The sequence below is a fragment of the Tamandua tetradactyla genome, chromosome 3, assembly GCF_023851605.1.
Source record: "Tamandua tetradactyla isolate mTamTet1 chromosome 3, mTamTet1.pri, whole genome shotgun sequence".
Lineage (NCBI taxonomy): Eukaryota > Metazoa > Chordata > Mammalia > Pilosa > Myrmecophagidae > Tamandua > Tamandua tetradactyla.
Window position 1 is genome coordinate 25,222,535 of NC_135329.1, and position 25,972 is coordinate 25,248,506.

General features: G+C 35.2%; 1 protein-coding gene and 1 non-coding gene across 2 annotated transcripts in view; one reads left to right on the top strand and one right to left on the bottom strand.

The window, feature by feature from the left end:
* The first annotated feature begins 3,566 nt into the window (after positions 1–3,566).
* Positions 3,567–25,972, top strand: part of ADAM7 (ADAM metallopeptidase domain 7) — an 84,256-nt gene continuing 61,850 nt past the window's right edge. The window contains exons 1-3 of the mRNA XM_077151703.1: positions 3,567–3,618; positions 6,607–6,713; positions 11,071–11,147. Coding sequence (XP_077007818.1) covers positions 3,567–3,618; positions 6,607–6,713; positions 11,071–11,147 — 236 coding nt within the window. The remainder of the gene's footprint in view (positions 3,619–6,606; positions 6,714–11,070; positions 11,148–25,972) is intronic.
* TRNAE-CUC (transfer RNA glutamic acid (anticodon CUC)) lies at positions 17,719–17,789 on the bottom strand. Its single transcript has one exon. It is a non-coding gene; the product is annotated as a tRNA-Glu (tRNA).

The following is a 25,972-nucleotide window of genomic DNA, read 5'->3' on the forward strand; positions in this document are numbered from 1 at the left end:
AGTCTAACAGTCCCAGTTTAAAAACATAACATTGGATCCAGAGAAACAAGTGACTTGTGAAATGTAGCTGACTTAGTCACAGGGGAACACAGAGCTCTTGATTTCAAACGTGGTGTTCTTTTCAGTGCTCATAAAACATAATTAATTGACTGAAATTAGCCTCTGAATTTACAAAGAGAATTACAAGTTCTTCTGATCAATGTGTGCTTGCAGTACTTAAAAATGATATCTCTTTGCAAGTCAGACAGAAAATATTAATTTATCTCAGTATTTCTAGCTGAAGTTTTCACCATTACTGTTATAATTTGAGTAAGCTATTTTTCTTCACTCACTCTGGATTGATTATTGCATATACTCTTCATGTTTCTCTTTATAAAAGTGATAAAGGGTAAGCTTTGCTGGTCTGCAGAATATGCCACTTTTGCTTCTGACTCAGAATATGTTCTTTATCATCTGTTACCCTACTGGGCCTCCACCGGACAAGTAGGTTTGAAGACTGGCACTCCAAGTTACTAGCTAGAAGGAGAATGGGAAAGGAAGTGAAGGAAAGAGAGGCAGAGAGAGAGACAGAGGAATCTTAGATGAAAGAGACTGGAGAAGGATTTGTTTCCAAAGGGAGATCAAGAGGAGGATGAAGCCTCTCTGCACCAGGCTACAAAGGCCTTCAAGATAAATACTCTTCATTGATCACTTCATAAAAAGCCAATTGCAGCAGCCATAAGGAATGCAGGCAAGAAATTACAACCTCAGAACTCCCTGTGGAAGCTTAGTTATTGATTAGAGAACCTTCTATGAGAGGTTGCTTCACTGATCTTTGCAGTAGAGAAAAAAAGAGAAGAAGGGAGAAATCTCAAACTGGTCTAAACATTCTCTAAAATCTACTTTTGTTTTGATATGTGGATTATACCAAACCCCTTTGCTTTTGAAATCTGTTTCAGGGTTCATTGTTTTTGTGGTTGTTTTAAATGAAATAGTTTTGCATCTTTTAGTGCTCATATTAAGTTGAATACAGAGGGTTTTGACCTGGCAGAGAGAACAAATTATAGATTATTTATAAAATCTTCATTTTTTTTCACTAACCTACACTGGCAATCTGATAGAGTTTAGAATTTAGGAATAATGGTCTGTCTCTGTTCAAAAGATTGATTACAGGATGATTGGGAGAAAGAATAACATGTTTTTATTGCCCTCATAAAGGAGAGACACAGGGTGTTCCTTCCAAGATGACAAAGAAAAGAAGGAACAGCGGTCATGCCAAACAGGGCAGTGGCTACATGCAGCCTATTCCTTGCACAGCTGTGACATCTGCATGCTCAAGTACAAGGCCATTCCAGTAGTTTATCACTAGAAACATAGTGGAGGCTGCAGCCATTAGGGATATCTCCAAAGAAAGTGTCGTCGAAGCTTACATGCTTCCTAAATTGCATGTGAAACTGCATTACTGAGCTGTACCATTCATAGCAAAGGCAGGCAGAAACCATTCGGTGAATTCGGAAAGAAGCAGACACCCCATCCAGATTTAGAACTGATGTGCTGCCCCACAACCTCCACAGAAGCCCATGTAAGGGGCTGAGTCCTTAAAGGCTGAAGGAAAACTATTCTCTGGAATAAAATAAATGAATGAAAATTAAACTTAAAAAAAATAAAGAGAGTCACAAGTCAACAATAAAAGGAACACAGAGCCAGGCAGAAATATTCTTTTTTTAAAAAATTAAATAGAGATATTCTTTTGATCTCAGATATCCCCTTATTGATTATGTGCTTTGAGTAAGCTACATAAACATTGTTGTGGATTTCCTTTTCAAAAGATCTCAGTTGTTTCACCTAGTTTAACCATAGATCATGATGATTTCTAATAATTCATATAACTCAGAAAGTTAGCCTAACCATAACTTGTCCAAGACATCAGACAAATGCCTTAAAACTTTATCATTTAATATGGCACTAAAATATCATTGGGATTCCAGGATTGGCATTTTTAAATTTGGTTTATTTTGTTTACCAGAATCTGAACTGGAGCAAAGGCAAACTCAATGAAGTTCCCATCAATGAGATTAACTGCTCTTTTCAACTGTAGCTGTGAAGGAAGCTGGTAATTTCCCCTTGATAAGTGCAGCAGTATTCATTTGGCGAAGGATCAAATACACTGAATAGACCCATCAGGCTTTAGCCACCTCTTATATTTATCTGAAAGAGTGTCAGAAATTTCACTGGAAGAGGTTGTCATTTAGATTAAAGCTGTTTCAATTAGACTTTCAAAATTTCTAAGAGGGGAAACATTTGAGGGTGTAATTAGACAATAATCTTCCCGCAAATTAGTTGAGTCATACATTCAACAAATTTATATTGAATGCAGTGTCTGTATGCAAGACACTGTTAGGTTTATGGTAGTACAGTATGCAAAAGCAAACACAGTCTAGAGAGGAGACAGATATCCAAACAATTAGACTTATAGGTAGAAGCTTTCAAAAGGAGCAGAACTCTGTTCCCCAAATAAACTTGACCTCTACTCATGACTTAGGAAAGGTTTTTCTGAAAGAGTGATGCTTGAACTGATAATTGAGGAATAAGAAATTCAATTTGTCACAAATTGGAGAGGAAAGGTAGGGAAACATCAAAAGCCCTTTGGTGAGGAAAGCATGGTGTGTTGGGATAATGAGAGAAAGCCAGAGGGTCTAGATAGAAAGAGAGAAACAAAAAGGAGGAAAGAAGGGGAAGGAGGGAGGGAGGGTGGAAGGGTGGGATGGAGGGAAGGAACTAAGAAAAGTGACTGGTGTATAATAAACATCCAATAAAAGCAAACTATGATACTTTAAGCCTTTAATTATAAAGAGGTGATACAGTACTATAAGAATGTACATTTGTAACTAAAATGCCTAGGTTTAATTCCCGGCCCTTAGTTCTTCAGTGTATAAATACATTCATTCAATGAAAGTCTTATAGAATTTTAGTTTACAACAAATACAAAAACTAAATATAAGAGCTAAGATCATAAATCTCTTAGAAGAAAACATTAGGGCATAGCTTCATGACTTTGGATTTGGCACTGGTTTGTTAGATATTGTACCAAAAGCATGAGCAAGAAATGAAAAAAATAGACTTCATTGAAATTAACAACATTTATGCATTAAAGGACATTATCAAGAAAGTGAAAAGACAACCTACACAATGGGAGAAAATATTTGCTAGCCATATATCTGAGAAGGGTCTACTACCAGAACATATAAAGAACTATCAATAACAAAAAGACACACAACACAATTTTGAATTTTTAACACATCAAGAAATCATATTTATGTTAGGCATGATGTAGGAATATATTCCCAACCCACCTCTACCACCACAACCTCAGTGGTTTAACTTAATTAGTACAGGATGTTCACCCTCCAGGTTTTAGCCTCAAGCACCCAAATTGTGCAATGTGATCAAGGAGCACTTCCTTGTGCTTGATTAAAAATGCCCATTTGTTGGTTAATCTCTTCATCCCTGCAGTGGAAGCAAGGTCGAAGAACTGCATACATCTTTTCTCAAGCACATGTGCCTCTCTTCTACCAGAATCATTCAGAATGTTTCCTGGATGTATATTTTTGATGATTTTACTAATTTCTCAGTTTAAAGGTATCGTTAATCTTTTTATCAGGGTTTTTTTCTTTTTATGATGTTATGTGTCACAAAGTTTAAACTTGTAAATGATAAGACCTTAAATATTCACTAATGTTTTTGCTGAGAACATCCTGGTGAGGGTAACCTTGGTTATGTTCACTCTTAATTGCTGTGGTGGGGGTCTTGGTAGTTGACTAAATTTAAGTGTAATGAGTATAATGTGAAACATTAAAAAAAAGAGAAATACAGACAGTGGAGGGAATAAAACTTTCATCTTCATCAGTAATTAATTCCATATAAATGCTAGGCTGAATTGATAACTGATACAATAACATAGCTGCAGAGACATAGAGACTATTCCTTTCAAATTTTATTTAAAGAGGGCACACTGATTTAAGTTTTAATGGCGTGGGAGATGTAGAAGAAAATTTGTGTCTTCCAACTCAACTGGAAGGCAACTATAAGAAAGGATTAATAACTACAATGCAACATGTATTATTTATTATTTTAAGAGCTGTAGATGTACCTGATTGGATTAAACTATGGAAACCCAGTAAATTTTGAAGTTACTTCCTTTGGAACAAATATACGTGATCAGCTTGTTTGTTCATGACTTGCTTTTCCTCTCTAAAAACACAGTATGAATCTTTTAGCTAAGGGCTCTGGTTAATCAAATTTTACTGTATTTCAATAAAAAATATCCTAGTATATGCAAAGACTATACACACACACACACACACACACACACACACACGCACATTATCTGCAGCATCTAAATTCCAACTGTCTTACAGCCAAGCTGTATGTAGTCAGGGAATGCTAAGAATAGACATTTGAATTACACTTCTATAAATCTGATATGGTACAAAGACTAGAGATAGTACTTTCCTCACTTTGAAAATTTAGTTATTTGAAATTTATGCCCCCAATCTGACAAAAAATCATGTAAAAATACCTCCCTTTTATAAAATTACTCTAAAAATTTGTCCAGGAAGAGATTTCTTCTTCTTTTTAAATTTGGAAGCTCAGAAATCAGAACTGAAAGAATTACATTCTAATAGATATGGTGCTAATTAATTAAAATGTATTCTGAGTACTAGAGTGGTTTAAACAATAAAAATTAGAATTGGAAGAGATTTTAGTGACCATTTTGTCAAATGTATGATCAATATATCATAATACAGTTTTCAAGAAATACAGTTTATACATAGAAATGCGCAGGGTGGTTTTTCCTCTTGCCTGCATTTTCTGTCTTTTTCTCTAATCACTATGAATTTTCTTTTATGCCAAGAATCATAACAAAACATATTTATAAGGTATAAACATATTATAAAACAAATCCAACTTTACTTTTTAGGAGGACTGGTCTTAAAACTGCCAGGATCAAACTGGTTGTAATTTGGCTTATTCTTAGGCTGCCCGCCTGACTTTTTGATCCATATTTCAGTTTTAGGGAAGGGGAGAATAAGCTGTAATTGTTGCACCTACATGAGATACCCAAGAACTAGTAGCCTATAAATAAAATGCTACTCATTTCATTGACTTCTTGTTAAAAAAAAAAAAAAACTAAACTGACAGTTGTTTGATAACTAAAAATGCAAAGTGATTTTCCTTACAGCAGCGTGATGTCTGAAAAGCATCCCCAATATAAAAGGCCATCTCTGCACTGATTCTGCTACTAAGTAATTCTCACCAAAGCATGTGATATATATTTAAGTCTCAGTTCTTCATCAACATTAAGAAGCTAGATTATAGAGAGAATCTCAATACCTTTTCCAGAAGCCTATTAATCTAAAACTCAGTGATTACTTATCATTTATCTTCAAAGGAGGGGGTTATATTTTTCATGTATCACCAAAGATCAGATTTCACAATTCAAAGAGCTGCTGTGGGCAGTTGAAGCAGTTTGGAAGGTCATGATTTGACACAGATGTGGACAAGAGCTATCCCCCAAATATATGAAAACTATTGTACAGAAGAAGATTAGACTTATTCTTTGTAGCTCCAAATGTAGACTAAAGACCCAAGTATTGGTGAGGCAAAGAGACATGGAGAGAGTCTTCAGCTGAATTTACTAAGATTGTGGAACAATCTCCAGCACAAAAAAATTCAGAAATAAAATGTGATACTTGCTTGTGAGTGTGATTGAGGGCCATTGTCAAGGCTGTCGCTGAAGGCATTAAAAACAGCATGGAATTTGGACTAGATTACTGCTAATCTTGACATTCTGTGAGTGTATGAAATGTCATACCACTTTTAAACACTCTGACCCACAGTGAGAAGGAAGAAGGTGGGTTCGTTTCCTGAGTCCCTAAAATGTAGCAGGCATCACTTTGTTAGACTTGTTTAAAGTCCCCACTTTACAGATGAGAATACTGAGACTAATGCTTACACATCAGAGAGATTAGATGTGTTGCTAATAAATTGGTAAAATCTTGATGCAACCTCAGAAGAGACTCCCAAACCCCATGTCTCCTAAACCATTCTTAACTGCCACATGGTAATTAAGCAAGCTTCATCTACTAATTTGATAGGAGTTGAGAAGGATATTATGTTTAACACTGACTGACTCAAGAGTAACTAAAATTCTGTTGATTTGTGAATACCTTTTGCATAATTATAGGAGATAAGAATTTAAGTGCAAATATCTCTGAGAGATAAAAATTCAGTAATTTACATTGAAATGGTCCATTCCAATAGCAAGCATAAGAAAGAGAATAAGATCAAGATGATCATTGCAGAATAAGGTACAATTTCTTAAGAAGCTCAGGAATACTGCTATTTCTTTGTCTACTTTCCAATTTTGCTTACATTTTCTTAATCTATGAATAGTAGTCTCAATTTCCTACACTGTAAAGTGAAGGTAATATTTCATATTGTTGTTGTTAACATTTCATAGTATAATTGGGAGCCAGTGAACTCTATGAGAATAATTCCTGTTTTCATTCACTGTGGATAATTATTAAAGAGAGATGTATTCATCCCTTATTTTTTTTCCTTTAGAAAAGGTAATCCTTGGAGTAGAGGGCCAAGAAGAACTGGTTTATCCTAAAAGGCTTCCTCTGATACAGAAGAGACATGCTGAGAACACCCGTGATCCTGACATACCGGTACAGACTTTTTATTTACTATTTTTTAATTTTTGGTGAAAATTTGTCTTTATTTTTAATTGCCTTTTATTTTCAGTAAAGATTACCTGATTTTTTTGGGTAAATCCTTTAATAACTAATGGTTACTGAAAAGCAAACCAGGACAGCTTTTGGTTTAGTAAATACGATTTATTGCTTTCACAAGGCCACAAGACAGTTACTTCTGACTCCAAATCAGAAACAAACATAAAGATTCTCTCAGTTTATGGCAGGTGCATGGTGTGAGGGGGGAATTACAGAGAGCAACTCTTCAATCAATTAGGAAATGAAAAGGAATAAAGTTCAGATCTTAGGGGATGACATTTTAAATTTTCCAATTTACAACAGGAGTTTCACCACCAACTTGGACCATCTTTCAGGTTGATTTAAGGTAACTTCATTTATTCTGAGCTGGTGCCCTCAGAATTAAATCCCTGAGCGTTCTGCTTTCCCAGTGATCTGATTTGTAGGTTTGTTTGCTTGACAGATTCATCATTAAAGTTGGTCAACTTTCAGAGGAACAATAGGGCCTGCTTGGCTTGTCCTTAGACGGGTGTTTATTCAATGTAACCATTAACAATATTTAAAATATTATTTTTAAAATTAATAAATGGTTATTGTAGAAAATAGATAATGCAGATGAGGGGGAACAAGCTTCAGCATTAGGTGGTTTTCAATTTCCCACTATTATAAAAGAAAGAGATGAATGCCCTTAGATATTTTTCATTTGCATTTGCATTTTAAGCCCTTAGGTCTTTAATTTGGTCTTGGAGAATAATGGTTGGTGCTTCGTTCCAACAACTTCTGGGAGTGCAGACCTTTCCCCAAAGAAGCAACTTTGCATGTACTGTTCCATAACTCTGGTTGTTCTTTCAATAGCCCTAACACAGAACTTCAATTTCCTCTATTACAATGTTTTGCACACTGAGTTACATTTGCTTGCTTATATGGAATTTTTTGCCAAGCTATGGTCTCCATGGAAGTCAGTGACCTCTATTTTGTGATCATTATATTTTCCATATTATCACTGTGTCTGAAGCAATAGCTAATGAATAAATGAATGAACAATAAGCTGAAGGAATGTGTGTAGCATATGTGACCAACAATTATAGCCTTACATTATAAATAATTCTTATGAGTTATAAAGAAGTAAATACCACAAAAGACAATAGCAAAAGGGAAGGCATGGCTTAGAAAATCATATAAGAACTACCAATAACTAACTAAATAAAAGAAAAACAATTAGCAATCTCCATGATCATCAAGGAAAACAATTCATCACAAATAATTTTTAATTATTTGAAAGATGTTTCATTAATGGTAATACCTATTACTAGTAAGAATGCAAGGAAATAGGAGCCACTATAAATTGCTGGTGTGGTTCAAAATTTGTACATCCTTCTGTATGGTTATCTGGAAATATTTATCAAAAGCTTCACATTTTTTCCATGCTGTTGACAATGCAATTCTGTCTAACTAAAGTTAACACCTCAGATTCAATTTCAGACAATAGATATAGATTAAGTAAATGAAGTTTTGTTCACATTGTACAAGGCTTTGCAAAACCATAAAGCATAAGATATAAAAATACATTTATTGGAATAGGAAAATGGTCATGATTTATTGCTAATTCAAAGAGTAAAGTATAAAGCAATGTAAACAAAATTGTCAAAAAACATAAACAGAATACATGAGAAAACTGCAAAGACAAAGAGTACATGATACATCTCTAGATGAGGGAAGAATATGCAGTTCTCCTTTTTTCTCTTTTATAACTAGGGGGACAGGCCTTTCAAAATTTTTAGTTAAAAAACAATTTGAGTCCAGAGTAGTGATTATTATTTCTGGATGTTGAGAGGCTGTTTTATATATATAACCTGATATTTAGAGATAAGAATGAAGCTGAACAGGTTAGAGTTAAAGTAATTCAGAACATAGGGCTAAGGAAGACAGTGTCTGTATTTTAGAACCACTCTTTGAGACCATATGGAAGAAAGGTTTATTTGATCTGGAACTGAAATTTTCTATAGTACATAATGTAATTCAACCTATCTGTGTAGCTTATTTGAACAATTGAAACACAGGGAGCACATAATAAGAAAGAGTCCTTTAATCCTGTAAAGATTATTGTAATGCCTGGAAACATCCTAGAGTAGGAAGCAGATAATCAAAAAGTATTAGCAAAGTCCCCTGAGGGAGGGGAGAAAGAACATGGAACTATTAAACCTTGATATCAGTGAATTCCCTGATACTGTGTCAAACTTTAGGGATACCTAAATCAATAGGTCATGCCCTCAATCATGAGGCTTACTCTTGTGAAGCCTATGTAGGTAGTGGAGAATCTTAGACTACCTATAGGCATGCCTAAGAGTTACTTCTGGAGGACCTCTATTGTTGCTCAGATGTGGCTTCAGTCTCTCTAAGCCCAAATCTACAAGTGAAATCACTGTCCTCCTCCTTTTGGGACATGACATCCAGGGGTGAAAGTCTCCCTGGCAATGTGAGAGATGACTCCCAGGGATGAATCCAGACCTGGCACCGTGAGATCAACAATCCTATCCCACTAAAAAGGGGAAAAGAAGTGTAATTAATAAAGTATGAGCGGCAAAGAGAGTTCAAATAGAGTCAAGAGGCTACTCTGGAGGCTGCTCTTATGCAAGCTTCAGGTAGACTTTGCTACCTATCGTAACCTGCCAACCCCCAACCAGGACCATTCCAGCCAATCCTAAAGAATACCTAGAGCAGTATCTAAGATTCCACCTGGATTCCAGGCACTAGAGTAACATTTCAGAAACCTACAGCCTCCAGATGGGTCCCTGGTCCAGATAAGTCCTGAAACCTAGCCCAGCCTCTCCAGAACATAAGATAGTTCCATTTCCCTACCCCATTTTAGTGCAGACCCTTCCAATATCAAAAATTTAGGATTGCCATAGCCCAAAAATCCCTAAAGAAAGATATGGAAAGATCAAAGGTGATGGTGGAATTATACATAGAAGATACGACTTAACAAATGAATATGAATGCTGAATCATTAGATGGATATCTCTTTTAGTCTCCAGTACTTTAGAGCAGCTGGAAGTAAAAACCTAAAATTGTGAAATTGTAACCCATGTCAAAGTCTGAAATATGTTCTGCAAGTAATTGTAGTGCTCTACTTTGAAATTTATAGCTGTTTTGTATATGTGTTATTTTTCAAAAAAAAAGAAGGAAAAAAAAGGTGCTTGTGATGATAAAATGGTATTTAAGCCCTCTAGCCTCCTATATTCTGGAGCAGCTTGAAGGAAAAATATGACAGGATTGTATGGTAGCCCATGACAAATTCTTGGGATCTATCTTGTAACCACTTGTTGAAGAGTGCTTTGAAACTATTGCCTTTTTATTTCTGTGCTTTGCATATATGTTATACTATACAATAAAAAAAGTTAAAAAAAAAATTGAAAGTAAAATCTTCCTTATAATATTGGCTCTGTTATAAATGCAATTTTATTAGCATTTATCATTTTGCATGAAAGGACAGCTGGGTAGGCTGCAGGAGATCTGTACCTTCCCCCTCTACCCTCTTACCACCCTCAACAAATTTAAGTCACATTGTTACTGAACAAAGTCTGTGGATTCTTTTGTCTGACATACTCAATAACCAATTCCTGAGACACTGGGGTTTCCAAGAGAGAAAGAGTTCATTGCTAGGTGTGTAGTAGGAGAGCAGATCCTAGCAGCCCAAAATCTGTCTCTCTGAACTGCAGTAATTCTGCCAATTACTTTTCAGAAAAGATGGGCAGGGTTTAAGACAATGGGCACAGTGGCTCCAGCTGATATAATTATAGGCAATCTAATTATTTGGGCATGCACAGATTGATTACATGGCTAGTCACAGAACATATGTAAGAAAATGGTGGAATGAGGTCTAGGTGACTTGTAGGTTAAAGTCTAAGCTACTGCAAATGTCAGGTGGGCTCACTTTGGTTAGATCCAGTCTCAGTTATGAAGAAATCTTGGACTTGGGGTGGGTTAGGTCTGGGCTGACCAAGATCCTTCATAAATAAAAATTAGGGGCTGTCTTTAGTGATTACAGGACTCTAAGGTTGAAAAACTATATAACTGGGTACAAATGAATGTTAGTCACAAGGTTTTTACAATCACAGGGGCAGAATACAATGGCTATACAATCATTATCAGAGATCCAGGCAGCTGGATTACAATTTAGAGATTTCAGGAATTTCCCTGTGTGTACTCCAATATACAGAAAGCAAAAAGGAATATCTAGATAATGATTCAGTAATCAAAATCATTCCCTAAATCCTGATTTCTCAGTTACAATGTCACGAATATTGTTTTGCAGGGACCTTATGAAGAAGAATTATTGTATGAAATAAAGCTAAGTAGAAAAACCTTCATACTTCATCTTTTAAGAACAGAGTAAGTTCTATTGTGATTTATTGTATAAAAGATTTCATAATTTGTAATATCTGTTTTCCTAAAGCCACCAGTGAAGTGAATTCTTCAAGTATTGTGACCTCTACTTTATTTGAATTCTTACTCTTCTAGCTAGTTTTAGGAGACTTACCTCATGTAATCACTCCAAGAAAAAGACCGAGTTATTGCTTCTTTAAGCAGCAAAAGTTAAAAAACATGATTTTTAAGTGACTTCTCAAAGTTCAAGTGCATATCAAACCAAGTTTTATTGGAGAGTAAACTGGGAAGAACTTGCTTCATCAAGTTATTTTACATAAACTAGATTATTCTAATGCCGTTAACTTTCTTCATTAGCCCTCTCATGACTTTTTTTCTTAATTTAATTTTCACTGTTTTTTTTGGCTCATTCCTACCCAAAAGAACTCGGCCTCAGAATCTCAAACATTAAAATCATGAAGAGTTGTCAAATGTGCAGTAGGACGCAAAATGTATTGGAGAATCAACACTCTGGTCTATTAGCTAAAAACAAACAAAACAAGCAATAAAAAGCAAAAAACTACCCTTGATTGAGTCTCCTACCCAACAAACGTATAGAAATACAATAAAACTATTGACATAACCATATTGTTCATTTCCACAGACTGCATATCCTGACAAACTAAGGATGAAAGGAAGCTGACATTTATTAAGCAGTTTCTGCATGTTTTCATTGAAGTTATCTCAATTCCTATTAAGCAAGTGTTCTTTAATTTCTATTTACTGAGGAAAAAATCATAGGTTCACTGAAATAATAACTTACCTAGAGTCATAAGCAGGTGATGCTGCTGACAAACGAACAGGTCTGCCAGCTTTCAAAATTATTTTATATTGCCTGTGTCTCAAATAGCAAATCTTATTACACTGACAACTGTTAAATGCTGCTTATCACCCTGGAATGGTATATTATAGAATTGTGTACCTACAAACAATTAAATCCAGTAAGAAGTGAAAAGTTACACTTGTTATATGTATAAAGCAGCAGAGATATTCATTTAGAATCTATTACAGAGCAATGTACTTTATCAAGTTTTATATACACTATCTCAAAATAGCCTAAAAATGATTATCTTCTACTTTGCTTACATGATGCATGGGATTCACTTTTTTCAATAATTTATTATAAATTTTTACACATATATCAAAGTAGAAAGAATTTTATAGTAGATATTATTATGTCCATTAACACACACCTAGACCCATTGATCCATTAAGATATACATATATACATATGGTCATTAACATTTTACCGTACTTATTTTATGATAAGTTTGTCCATTCCTCCCACCATCTATCCATCCATCCATCCATTCGTTCATCTTAAATTTTATGTATTTCAAATAATATTGCAGTCACCATTGTTCTTCCTGCTAAATATTTCAACAAGCATCCAGTAGAGTTTAAGATTTGATTATAGTTTTTCCCTTTTGCTGGAAAATTTCCATACGATGAAAAGTAAAATCACAAGTGGACATTCATCGAATTTTGACAAGTGCATATATCTGTGTTAGCTAAATTTCTGTAAAAATATAGAGCTATCACTCCAAAAATTGTCCTCGTGTTGCTTCCTAGTCAACTCCCCTCAAACTATGCCCACAGAAGAAATCATGTCTGTGCTTTTTTTTCTCACCATAAATTATTTTGCCTGTTCTGAAAATTATAATGAATACAATCACAATGTATGTAATTGTTTGGATAAGGCTTTAAGTCAGCATAATATTATTTATATTCATCCATGATATTTCCAGTGTCCGATATTTGGTTATTTTATTTTCTGAGTGATATTCCATTCTATAATTACAATTTGTTTATCCCAGTTCACTATTGCTGGGCACCTGGGCTGTTTCCAGTGTTTGATTATCATGAATAAAGTTTTTAAGAGTATAGATGAATAAAGTTTTAAAGGTACACAATTCTATAATACACCATTCCAGGGTGATAAGCAAGTCTCAACACAAGTCTTCTTTATAACCTGTATTTTCATTTCTCTTCAGTGACTGCCAAGGAGTGGAATTTCCTGGGTCATAGGGGGTGTGTATATATATATATATATATATATATATAGCTTTATCAGAAACTGTTAGAACCTTTTCCAAAGTGGTTGCACAGTTTTACATTACTGCTTATAATACATGAGAATTTTAGTTGCTCCATGTTCTCTTCATCATTTAGGTTTGTCAGTTAAAAAAAATGTATCTATACTGGCAGTTTTGTGTTAGTATTTCATTGTGATTTAATTTCATTTCCCTTACAGAAATTTTTCATATGGTTGATGACCATTGTTAAATCTTGTTATATAAATTGCCAATTTAAATCTTTACCATTTCTAATTGAGTTATTTGTCTTTTATTATTGAGTTGAAGAACTGTAATCAACTTAGATACAAGCTTTTTGCAAATTAAAAAAAAATTATATTCTTATAATGTACATGCAACTTAAAATTCCCACTTTTTAGCCACTTTCTACTGTGGCGTTAACTATATTCACATTGTGTTATCATCCCAACATCCATTACAAAAATTTCCTATCACCCCAGATAGAAACTTTGTACCAATTAAGCATTAACTCCCCATTTGCTACCCCACCTTGGCCCCAATAAACTGTATTCTAATTATGACTGAATTTGCTTATTCTAATTATTTTAATTATTTCATATAGTGATATAATATATTCATCCTTTTGTGTCTGGCTTATTTTGTTCAACATGTTGTTTTCAAGATTCATCCGTGTTGTCCCATATATTAAGACTTCAATCATTTTTATGACTGAATAATATGCTATTGTGTGTCTCTACCACATTTTATTTATCCGTTCATCAATTCATGGACACTTGGGTTGCTTCCAACTTTTAGCAATCGTGAATAGTGCCACTATGAACATCAATGTACAAATATCCATTCGAGACCCTGCTTTCAATTTTTTTTGATATATATCGAGTAGTGGGATGGCCAGATCATATGGTAGTTCTATACTTAACTTTCTAAGGATCCACCAGACTGCACCGTTACACTTTGCCACCAGCAATGACTGAGTGTTCCTATTTCTCTGCATCCTCTCCAACACTTGTTACTTTCCATTTTTTTAAATAGCAGCCATTCTAGAGGGTGTGAAATGTTATCTCATTGTAGTTTTGATTTGCATTTCTTTAATGGTTAATGATGTAGAGCTATTCTATTCAAGTCTTTTGTCCACTTTTAAGTAGGTTGCTTGTGTTTCTGTTGCTGAATTATAGTATTTCTTTATTATTCTGACTACTACACCCTTATCATATATGTGAGTTTCCTAATATATTCTCCCATTTTGCAGTTTGTATTTTTAATTTTCATGATGAAGTTCTCTTTGATAAATAAAAGATTTTTAATTTTGATGAGGTCCCATTTATCTATTTTTCTTTTGCTGCTTATACTTTTGATACAAAATCTAAGAAGACATTACCTAACACAAGGTCTTGAAGTTGCATGCCAATGTTTTACTCTATAAATTTTACAATTTTGATCCTTATATTAAAGACTTAGATTCATTTTTGAGTTGATTTTTATATGATATGAGGTAAGGGTCCACCATCATTCTTTTGCCCATGGCTATCCAGCTTTACAAACACCATTTGTTGAAGTCTATTCTTTCTTCATTGAGTGGACTTGGCAACCGTCTCATAAATCATGTGGCCACAAATGTGAAGGTTGATTTTGGAATTCTCAATTCTGCTCCATTGGCTTATATGTCTGTCCTTGTGCCAGTATCATACCGTTTTGGTGACTGTAGCTTTGCCATAAGTTTTAAATTCAGGAAGTGTGAGTCCTCCAAATTTGTTATACCTTTTAAGGTTAATTTTGGCTATTCAGGACCACAACATCCCAATAAATTTAATGACTGACTTTTCCAGTTCTGCAAAGAGGGATCTTCATATGTTTATTGATTTGAATCTGTAAAATGCTTTCGTAGATTAATGTCTTAACAATATTTAGTTTTAAAATCCATGAACATGGAGGGTCTTTCCACTTATTTTTGTCTGCTTTGGCTTCTTTCAGCAATGTATACAGTTTTTTTTGTGTATAAATCCTTCAAAATATTGCTTAACTTTATTTGTAGATTTTTTTGTTTTTTTACTTATTATTGCAAATCAATTTTTCTTGATTTTCTCTTCAGATGGATCATTAATAGTGTATAGGTATGCTATTGATTTTTGTTGTTAATCTTGTACCCTGCCATTTTGCTGAATTTGTTCATAAGCTGTAGTAGCTTTGTTGTTTATATTTCAGGATTTTCTACATATAGGATCATATCAACTGCAAATAAGGAAAAGTTTTACTTGTTCTCCTCCAACTGGAATGACTTTTATCTTTATTGACTAATTGCTCTGGCAAGAACTTCCAGTAAAATACTGAATAACAGTGTAATGGTGGACATCCTTGTCTGGTCCAAAAGTTAGAGGGAAAGTTTTTTGTTTTTCACCATTGATTATGATGTTAACCATGGGTTTTTTCATAAATGGCCTGTATCATGTTGATAAAGTTCCCTTCTGTTCCTAGTTTTCTGAGTGTTTTTATCAAGAAGGGGTGCTGGGTTTTTTAAAATGCCTTTTCTTCATCAATTGAGAATACATGCGGTTTCTTTCCTCACTCTATTGCTAAGGATGAATGAAACTAATTGATTTTTTTTTATGTTGGACTACCTTAGGATACCTGTGATACATCTCATTTGATCATGGTATATAATTTTTTAATGTGCTGCTGGATTCAGTTTGCCAGAATTTTCTTGCGGATTTTCACATTTATATTCATAAGGGATTTTGGTCCATAATTTTCTTTTGCATTTGTATCTTCATCTGACTTTGGTCCTAGGGTGATGCTGGCCTGATGGAATAAGACAGGAAGTGTTCCCTCCCTTTCAATTTTTCAGAAGAGTTTGAGCAGGATTGTGGTTAATTCTCCTTGGAATGTTTGATAAAATTCACCAGTGGTGCCATCTGGTCCTGGACTTTTCTTAATTGGGAGGTTACTGATTACTGATTCATCACTTTATTTTTTTTGTTTGTTGAAATCTATTTTTTTTTAAGTCACTGTAGGTAGTTTCTGTTTATAGGAATGTGCCCATTACATTTAGGTTATTTAATTTGTTGGGGTACATTTACTCACAGTGTGTTCTTATAATCTTTTTTATTTCTGTGAGTACAGTAGTTATGTTCCCCAATTAATTTCTGATTTTAACTATTTGCATCTCTCTTTTTGTGTGTCAGTCTAGCTAAAGGTTTGTTGATTTTACTGATCTTTTCAGAGAACCAACTTAGGGTTCTATTGATTCTCTCTAATGTTTATCTAATTTTGTATTTCATTGAGATCTCTATAATCTTTTTTCTCTCTTTCTTCTGCTCACTTGGGCTAGTTTGGTCTTTTCCTAGATCCCTCTGAGGTCGTTTTTTTCTTTTTTTAATATAATCATTTTGAGCTAAAATTTCCTCTCAGCACTACTCTTATTGCATTCCATAAGTTTTGTATGTTGTATTTTCATTTTCATTTACCTCTAGGTAGTTCCTAATTTCCTTTGCGCTTTCATGACCCACTCGTTGTTTTAAAGTGTGCTGTTTAATTTCACATATTTGTGAATTTCCCACTTCTCCCTTTGTTATTGATTTCTAGTTTCATTTGTGTTCTAGTTTGCTAGCTGCCGGAATGCAACACACCAGAGACGGATTGGCTTTTAATAAAAGGGGATTTATTTTGTTGGTTCTTCAGAGGAAAGGCAGCTAACTTTCCACTGAGGTTCTTTCTTACGTGGAAGGCACAGGATGGTCTCTGCTGGTCTTCTCTCCAGGCCCCTGGGTTCCAACAACTTTCCCCGGGGTGATTTCTTTCTCCATCTCCAAGGGCCCGGGCTGAGCTGCAAGTGCTGAGATGAGAAATGCCAAGCTGCTAGACTGTGCTACATTGCGTTCTCTCATTTAAGCACAAGCCAATTAAGTTAAACGTCACTCATTGCAGCAGACACGCCTCCTAGCCGACTACAGATGTAATTAGCAACAGATGAGATTTACCTACCATTGGCTCATGTCCACAGCAACAGAACGAGGTGCTTTCACCTGGCCAAGTTGACAACTGAATCTAACTACCACAATTTGATTGTGGTCAGAGAAGGTACACTGCATGATTTTAATATATTAAAATTTACTGGGACCTAATATATGGTCTGTCTTGAACAATGAACCATGTGCACTAGAGAAGAATGTGTATTCTACTGCTGTTAGGTGAAGTATTCTGTGTGTGTTCCTTAGGTCTAGGTAGTTTGTAGTATCATTCAAGAATCTTTATTGATCCCCTGTATACATTTCCATTCATTCTAAAAAGTGATACATTGAAGCCTTCTACCTATTATGTAGAACCATCTGTTTTGCCCTAAAAATCTGTGAATATTTATGTCATATATTTTTGTTTTCTGCCTTTAGATGCATATATTTATAATTGCTATGCCTTCTTGTTGAATTGACCCTTTTTTTCCATGTACCTTTTTTTGGTCCCTTAAACAGTTTTTCTTTTGGGGGGGGTGCCTGGTCTGGGAATCAAACCCAGGTCTCCCGCATGAGAGACGAGCATTCTACCACTGAACCACCCATGCACACTTAAACAGTTTTTAATGTACTCTATCTTATCTGATTTTAGTATAGCTACCCCAGGTCTCTTTTGGCTACTACCTGCATGGTATATATTTTTCCATCCTTTCACTTTCAACCTACCTATGTCTTCTAATTTGAGTGTGTCATTGTAAACATCATATACTTGAGTCATACTTTTTTATCTTTATCATTCAGCCAATGCCTGCTTTTTGACTGGAAAGTTTTATCCACATAAAATTAAAATAACCACTGATAACATGGGACATTCTTCTGCCATTTTGTTATTTGGTCTTTGTAAGTCTTATACCCTTGTTGTGCCTCAATTCTTCTCTTAATACCTTCTTTCTTATTTATTTGATTTTAGTTAGTGCACCATTTTGAGTCCCTCATATCCTTCTGTGTATATTTCTCATAATATATGAGAAAATGTATTTTATTTGTAGTTATCATGGAGCTTAAATTTAACACCATAAATTTATAACAGTCATATTTGATTTGAAACCAACTTAACTTCAATATCATACATTTACACCATTTCTATAATTCTCTATCCCTTTATTTTAAGGCATACTTGCTATCACTCATATCCTTATGCATAATGTATCCAAAACCATAGATTTATCATTATTTTTTATGCTTTTGAGTTTTATAGTCTGTAAGAAGTTAAAAAAAGAATGGCTTATAGACCCGCCCCCCCCCAAAAAAAAATACAATCCATTAGTAGTGGCATTTATAATTACCCAAACAGTTATTTTACCAAGTCTTTATTTCTTTATACTGCTTCGATCCATTGCCTGATGTCCTTTCCTTTCGGTCTGAAGAACTCCCTTTAGTATTGCTTATAGGCCAGGTCTAGTGGTGATGAACTCCTTCAACTTTTGTTTATCTGGGAATGTCTTAATCTTTTCCTCATTCTTGAAATGCATTCTCACCAGGTATAAAATTATTTTCTTTCAACACTAAATATTTCATTCCACTACCTCCTTGCCTCCATGGTTACTGACAAGAAATCGACACTTAACTTTATTGCGGCTCCAGTATACATGACAGTTTTCTCTTTCAACTTTGAGGATTCTTTCCTTGGCTTTGGCATTCAACAGTTTGACTACCCCGTGTTTGGGTGTGGTTCCATTGAGTTTATCCTATTTGGTCTTTAGTTGAGCTTCTTGATTGTGTATATTCATGTCTTTTGTTGAATTTGGGAAGTTTTCCACCATTATTTATTTGATTATTTCTTCAACCTTTTCCCCCTTTTGTATCCTTCCAGGAAACTCATAATGCCTGTACTGCATACTTAATGGTGTCTTACAAGTCTCTTACGCTCAGTTCACTTGTCTCAGTCTTTGTCCCTTTCTGCTTCTCTGACCATATCATTTGAATTGTCTTGCCTTTGAATTCATGGTATTTTCCTTTACCAGTCCAATCTGTTGTTAAACTCCTCCAGGGTATTTTTCATTTCATTTATTGTGGCCTCCAACTTGGGTACTTTTGTGTAGATCTTTTTAAAATTTTGTCTCTTTATTAATATTCTCATGTAGTTCATTCATCATTTTCCTGATAGCCTTTATTTCTTTCTCTATATTTTACTTTATCTCCTTGAATATATTGAGGATCATTTTAAAAAAAAGATCATTCTTTGATATTTCCAAAATCTAGTGTTCTCTATTGATGGTTTCTGGATTTTTATCTTATTGTCTTGGACGGGCCATTATTTCCTGCTTCTTTCTTTGTCTTCTTTTCCTTTGGTGCACATGATATACTTTAATATTTTAATGTGTTAACTCTGGAATTTAATTCTTAAGCTGATTGTTTCTTAAGTTTGTGTCCAGCTAATAATATGACAGAAAGTTTCTGTGACTGCCAGGAGCTAACAAAATAAACCCATGCCAAAACACTTTCCATAATCTTTGCAAGTTGGCTCTGCACTTCCCTACTTCAGAGTTTTGCCCTCTTATCAAGAAGATAGACTGGGGTGAATGTGAAGTGCAGGGTCCTTTTTCTTTTGTGCGCCTTATCCTGGGCTTGCGCTTGCTCATGTCTTTTGAACCCTCCCTCCATTTACAGTAGTTTGAATGCCCCATCAACCCCCCCTCCACCACCAGTGTGCTATATTGTATTTCTTAAGTTAGGTAATCCTTTATTCAGTCTGCTTGGATATAATTGTTTCTTATACTGTTTTAGCTGCCTGCAAACTGCTTCAGCCTGCAGGCAAGTTCTGGAAGTATGAGCCTGAGATTAATTTCCCAGTTCAGTCTTTCAGGCTGCCATCTCATCAATTAGCAGCCCAGTATGCACATGCGTGGAAGTTTCTCTGTTCCCACTGGCACAGTTGTGTGCGGACTGGCTCTACACTTCACTTGACAGGGGGTTGAGGAGGGGTCTGCAAATGGGCCATGAGCTTCTACTGCTTATAATGTTCCTTTCTTCATTCAGTACTCGCCCATTTTGCAACTTTTTAGCTGTTTTCTAGAGTTTTGAGAAAGATGGCTGTTCCATTTTTTCACTAGTTGTTCAAAGAGTCTGTTGATGAATGGCACCCTGGATTATTTTACGTTGCCATTTTTATCAAGTAGAAACCCTCTAAATATATTTTTTGTTAATAGTTTTTCAGCCTGCGAATTTTTCATTCATTTCCTTAATTGTGACCTTTAAAGAGTACAAGTTTTTAATCCTGAAGAAAATTTAACTTACTGAAGTGTTTCTTAATGATCTTATTTGTGTGTGACCTGAAAAAGAACCTTTTTCCTATCTGAAAGTCACAAAGATATTCTCCTGTTTTCTTCTAAAGTCATAATGATTTTAAGGCTTATAATTTTTCCTTTGACTTCTTATTTTGAAATACATTCAAACTTATAGAATAGTTACAAAACTAAAACAAATCTCATATAGAGAACTGAAACATATCCCTATCCCTCAAATACCCCGATACCCAGATTAACCAATTTTAACATTTTTCACCTATGCCATGTGATTTTATACATCCATTCATTTATCAATCCAACCATCTGCATCTGTCTATCAATTTATCTATGTATTCATTGTCTGAACATGAGTATAGGTTGTATAAATCATACTCTTTGAACATTTAATACTGCCCTGACCATTTCCCAAGAATGAGGATATTAACTTGCATAACCACTTTAAGTGGAGTTATCAATTTCAAATAATTTAGCACTGATTGTACATCTTACAGTCCATGTTCCATTTTTTTATCACATGCCCCAATAATATCCTTTTAACCCTCTGCTCCTCTTTTGTTTGTTCCTGTTCAGGATTATGCCTTACATTTAAATGTCATTGTCTCTTTAGTTTCTCTCTTTCTTAACAATGGGAACATATATTCAATATAATATAATCTTTGACATCTCAGCCATTCCCAAGTATATCATTCAGGGGGATTAATTACATTCACAATATTTCAGTACCCTGATCACCTTCCATTACTAACACTAGTCCATCTCCTCGAACAGAACCCCTACATCCATTATGCATTGGCTCTCCATTCACCCAGTCCCTTGCCACTGGCAATCTGTACTCTATTTTCTGTCTCTGTGAGCTTGCATTTTTTCTTATATTTTCTTTGCAGTTATCATGAATTTTAAAATTCTATTACTGTGGTTCTCAGCTATGTTTGGTTCTTGTCCATAATTTCAACCTTTCTATTGATATTTTCTTTGTATTCATATATCATTTTCTTATTTCCTTTGCTATTTGTCAATATTATCCTTTAGCTCTTTGAGTATATAGGATCATTTTTAAAAATCTTTGTTTGGCATATTCCAGGCACAATCCTCCTCACTGATGGTTTCAAATGCTGTGTTATGCTTCCTAGACTGGGTCAGTGCTTCTTATCTGTTTGTTTTGTAATCTTTTGTTGAAACATGCATATTTTGATATTTTAAAGTGTTCTCAGTGGAATTTAAAGTCTGAGATTCTGTTCTCTAATCTTGCATATTGGCAGTATATTCCTGGCTCCTTGAATGGCAGGAGCCAAGGAGTTAGACAGAAAGAGAGAGAGAGAGAGAGAGAGAGAGAGAGAGAGAGAGAGAGAGAGAGAGAGAGAGAGAGAGAGAAAGGAAATAAAGAAAGCACTGTTTCTAGTCTTTGTGGATTGACATGTGGGGGTGTGCTCCTTTCGAGCTTATCCATTATAGTAGGTGGGTTCAGGTGTCAACTTGGTCTGGGGGGTGCCAAATTGTTCTATTGCTGTGGACTTAAATCATCAGTATGTGAAGTTCATCTATGGCTTATTACATCTGTGATCAGCTAAGGGGAGTGCCTTCTGCAATGAGTGAGGCTTAAAAGGAGGAGTCAGAAAAGCAGAGCTCAGAGCCAACTCAGACCTAGATGTTTAGAGATGCAGAAAGGAACCACCCTGGGGAAAGCAGTGTGAATCCAAAAGCCAGGAGTGAAACCCAGCAGATGTTACCATGTGCTTTTCCAAATTAGTAAATTTGTAGCTAAATAAATTCCCTTTATAAAAGCCATTCCATTAATGGCTTTTTGCATTCTGGCAGCCTTAGCAAACTGGAATATCCATATATGAGTTTAGAGACTAAATCAAGCCCAAAGGCCCTTCCTGATCCTTTTTGTGCCAAGATTGTATCTTGGGCATGTGAGTATGGCCCTAGGAATTTCTCCTATTACATGGTTACAAATGTCCTGTCTTCCCTAGGAAACAATTTCCTCACAGCAACAGGCACAGCAGTCTCTTGCCCCAGGCACATCTCCCTGGACTGGTTTCCCACACTGTGGGATGCTCTCCCACAGTATCTATAGGGAAGTTCTGTGGCCAACCTTCTAAATGCACAGAAAGTTCTGTGACAGCAAGCCTGTAACAAGAGTCCTGGTTCAGTTGCTTAGGCTTCCACAACAGAGACGGGCTAGACAAATATGCTCCCTTATTTGCACGATGGTTATTCTGTTCCTTTCAGAATCAGGATCAGGGATTCATACGGGAGCATGGACCATCTCTGTGCTGAGCTGGGAGGAGACAGAAGAGGGACCAGCAGGGTGCTACAAGCTCGTAGGGCTTTTAAGTTGTCTTTTGTTTTGATTCATCAGTCACCATGTGTGCTGGTCTGAAACTATTATGTACCTCAGAAAAGCCCTGTTCTTTTAACCCAGATACAATCTTGTGGGGAAGAACTATTGTTTGGGTGGTACCTTTTGATTAGGTTACTTCCATGGAGATATAATCCTCCCAATTGTGTGTGGGATCTTTTGATTAGATGGAGATGTAACCCTGCCCATTCCAGGTGGGTCTTAATTAGTTTACTATAGTCCTTAAAAGAGTTCACAGAGAGAGAAAGAGCTCAGAGCCAATACAGAGAGCAGATGCCTAGATACAGACCTTTGAAAATTAAAAGGAAGATACCTCCAGGGAAGCCAGAAAGACTCACAGGAGCTGAAATAACCTTTTGAAAACAGAGCCTGGAGAAGACAGCAGATGTCACCATATGCTTCCCATGTGACAGAGAAACCCTGGATATGATTAGCCTTTCTTTTTACTATTTTTTTTAAAGTAAAGACATCATGTAATCTTATATATATGTGTGTATGTATACTGTAATATATTTATTTTTATAAATATATATATACATATATATTTATATATTTATTGAGAAATCTTCACATACATACATTCCATACATGTGTACAATAAATGGCTCACAATATCATCACATAGTTGTGTATTCATCACCATACTCATTTTTAGAACACTTGTATTACTCCAGAAAAATAAATAAAAAAGAAAAAACTCATACATCTCATGCTCCTTCCTCCTCCCCCTCACTGACCACCTTTTCAATCCATCCAATTTTTTACCCTTTATTGCCCCTATTATTTATTTTCTTAGGCTTATTTTAAACTTCTCTGTCTGTACTCTGGTTAAAAGGAGCATCAGACACAAGGTTTTCACAATCACACAATCACATTGTAAAAGTTATGTCTTTACACAATCGTCCTCAAGAAACAAGGCTACTGGGACACAGTTCAACAGTTTCAGGTACTTCCCTCCAGCCTACCCACTACCTCATAAACTAAAAAGGGATATCTATATAATGCATAACAATAACCTCCAGGATAACCTCTCAACTCTGTTTGAAATCTCTCCGCCATTGAAACTTTATTTGTCTCATTTATCTCTTCCCCCTTTTGGTCAAGAAGGTTTTCTCAATTCCATGATTCCAGGTCCTAGCTCATCCTGGAAATCATGCCCCACATTGCCAAGGAGATCTACACCCCTGGGAGTCATGTCCCACATAGGTGGGAGGGCAGTGAGTACCTGTCCTCTAGGGTCACACTTCTGGGGGTCACTCTTAGGCATAATTATAAATAGGTTTAGCTTCTCTTTTGCAGGAATAAGTTTCATAGAGGTGAACCCCAAAATTGAGGGCTGAACCTGTCAATTTGGTTGTCCCCACTGCATGCAAAAATATCAGGAATTCCCCAAATAAGGAAGTTAAATATTTCTTCCTTTCTCCCCAGTTTCCCAAGGGAACTTTGCAAATAATTTTATTCACTACCCAAATTACTCTAGGATATATTGGGGCATCACACTAACCTGTACAAATTAACAAGATCTCACACTCTGTTCAAGATCCCATGTACTTATGGTGTTCAACTAAACTGACCATACAAGTTAAATTATATAATATGATACCCAAAATATGAATGTTGCACCAAACGATCATGTCTCCCTTTGGTCTCATCTCACAGAATTTGAAGGCTAAATATATGGACAATGTCATCCTTCACCTTGTATTCTGATTGACCTTTGTCCTATCCAGTTCAGCTTCACTCATATCTCCAGCTGAAGTCTTGATTGGCCTTTCTTGAGTGAAATTATCCTCTTGCTAATGCCATAATTTGAACATTTTCATGGCCTTAGAACTGTAAATTGATAGCCTAATAATTCCCCTTTGTAAAAGCCAATACATTTTTTGTATATTGCATTGTATATTTGGCATTAGAAAACTGAAACACCAGATTACTGCAGTCCTTTTACTGTTTTCTGGAGCTCTGAGAAAAATGTTTCTGTCAGTTCTTGCTAGGTCTTCAAAGCTTCTGCGGAGGAATGGAGCACTGAAGCTTCTCTCTCTGCCATCTTGATTGGCTTAGCTTTTAATTTTTATCTACTATCACCATAAATTATGCACAAATGTATGTGTATATGTTTTCATGGAGAGGTCAAAGTTCATGTTGTTCCTATGTTTAGTCAGCTATTGCTGCACATTTTGTTGAAATGTTGTTCTTTTGCTATTGGATGGTTTTAGCACCTTTGACCAAAATCAAGTTGCAATTTAACCTTGGATCTATTTCTGACTCTCTATTCTGTTTTATTCATCTATTTTTTGTTTGTTTGTTTTTTCAATCCTGAGGCCAGTAGCACAGTGGCTTCATTACTGCAGCTTTACCATAAGTTTTAAAGTCAGGTTGTATAACTTCTTGAAAGACGTTTGCCTTTTTTAGGATTGCTAATATATATCTATCCTTTGCATTTCCTTATGAACTTTAAAATCAGCTTGTTAAATCTGCAAAACTGTCCACTGGAATTTTATTTGGGATTTCACTGACTTTATAGATCATTTGGAAAGCGCTGATATCTCAACAATATTGAGTCTCCATGTTTTATTTCTACATTTATTTGGATATACTTAATTTCTATCAGTATCTGCTTTGTAGCTTTTAGTATAAATCTCATCCATGCCCTTTGTTAAATTTATTTGTAAACTCTTAATGTTTGTGGTGATCTTGTAAATGAAGTTGTTCTTTATTTCATTTTTATACTGTTCACAGATACTATACTAAAATACAGTAGGCTTTTAAATTTTGTCCTTGGATTGTGGGACTTTAATAAATTATTGGTTGAATTATAGATTATTTAGAGTTGTTTTACATAATTACTCATGTTATCTGTAAATATTGACAGTTTTACTTCCTCCTTTCTGATTGTTATTCCTTTTATTTCTTTTCCTTACTTTATGGCAATGCCTAGACCCCAGAATAATTTGAGTAGAAGTGGTGAGAGTTGGTTTTCTTACATTGTTTCTGATCTTAGGGGAAAGTGTTCAATATTAAGGGTTTAACACGACTTTATCTATATGTTTGGCAATGATATACTTTATCAGATTAAGAAAGTAACCTGAGAATTTTGCTGAGAGTGCTCTTTCTCTACATT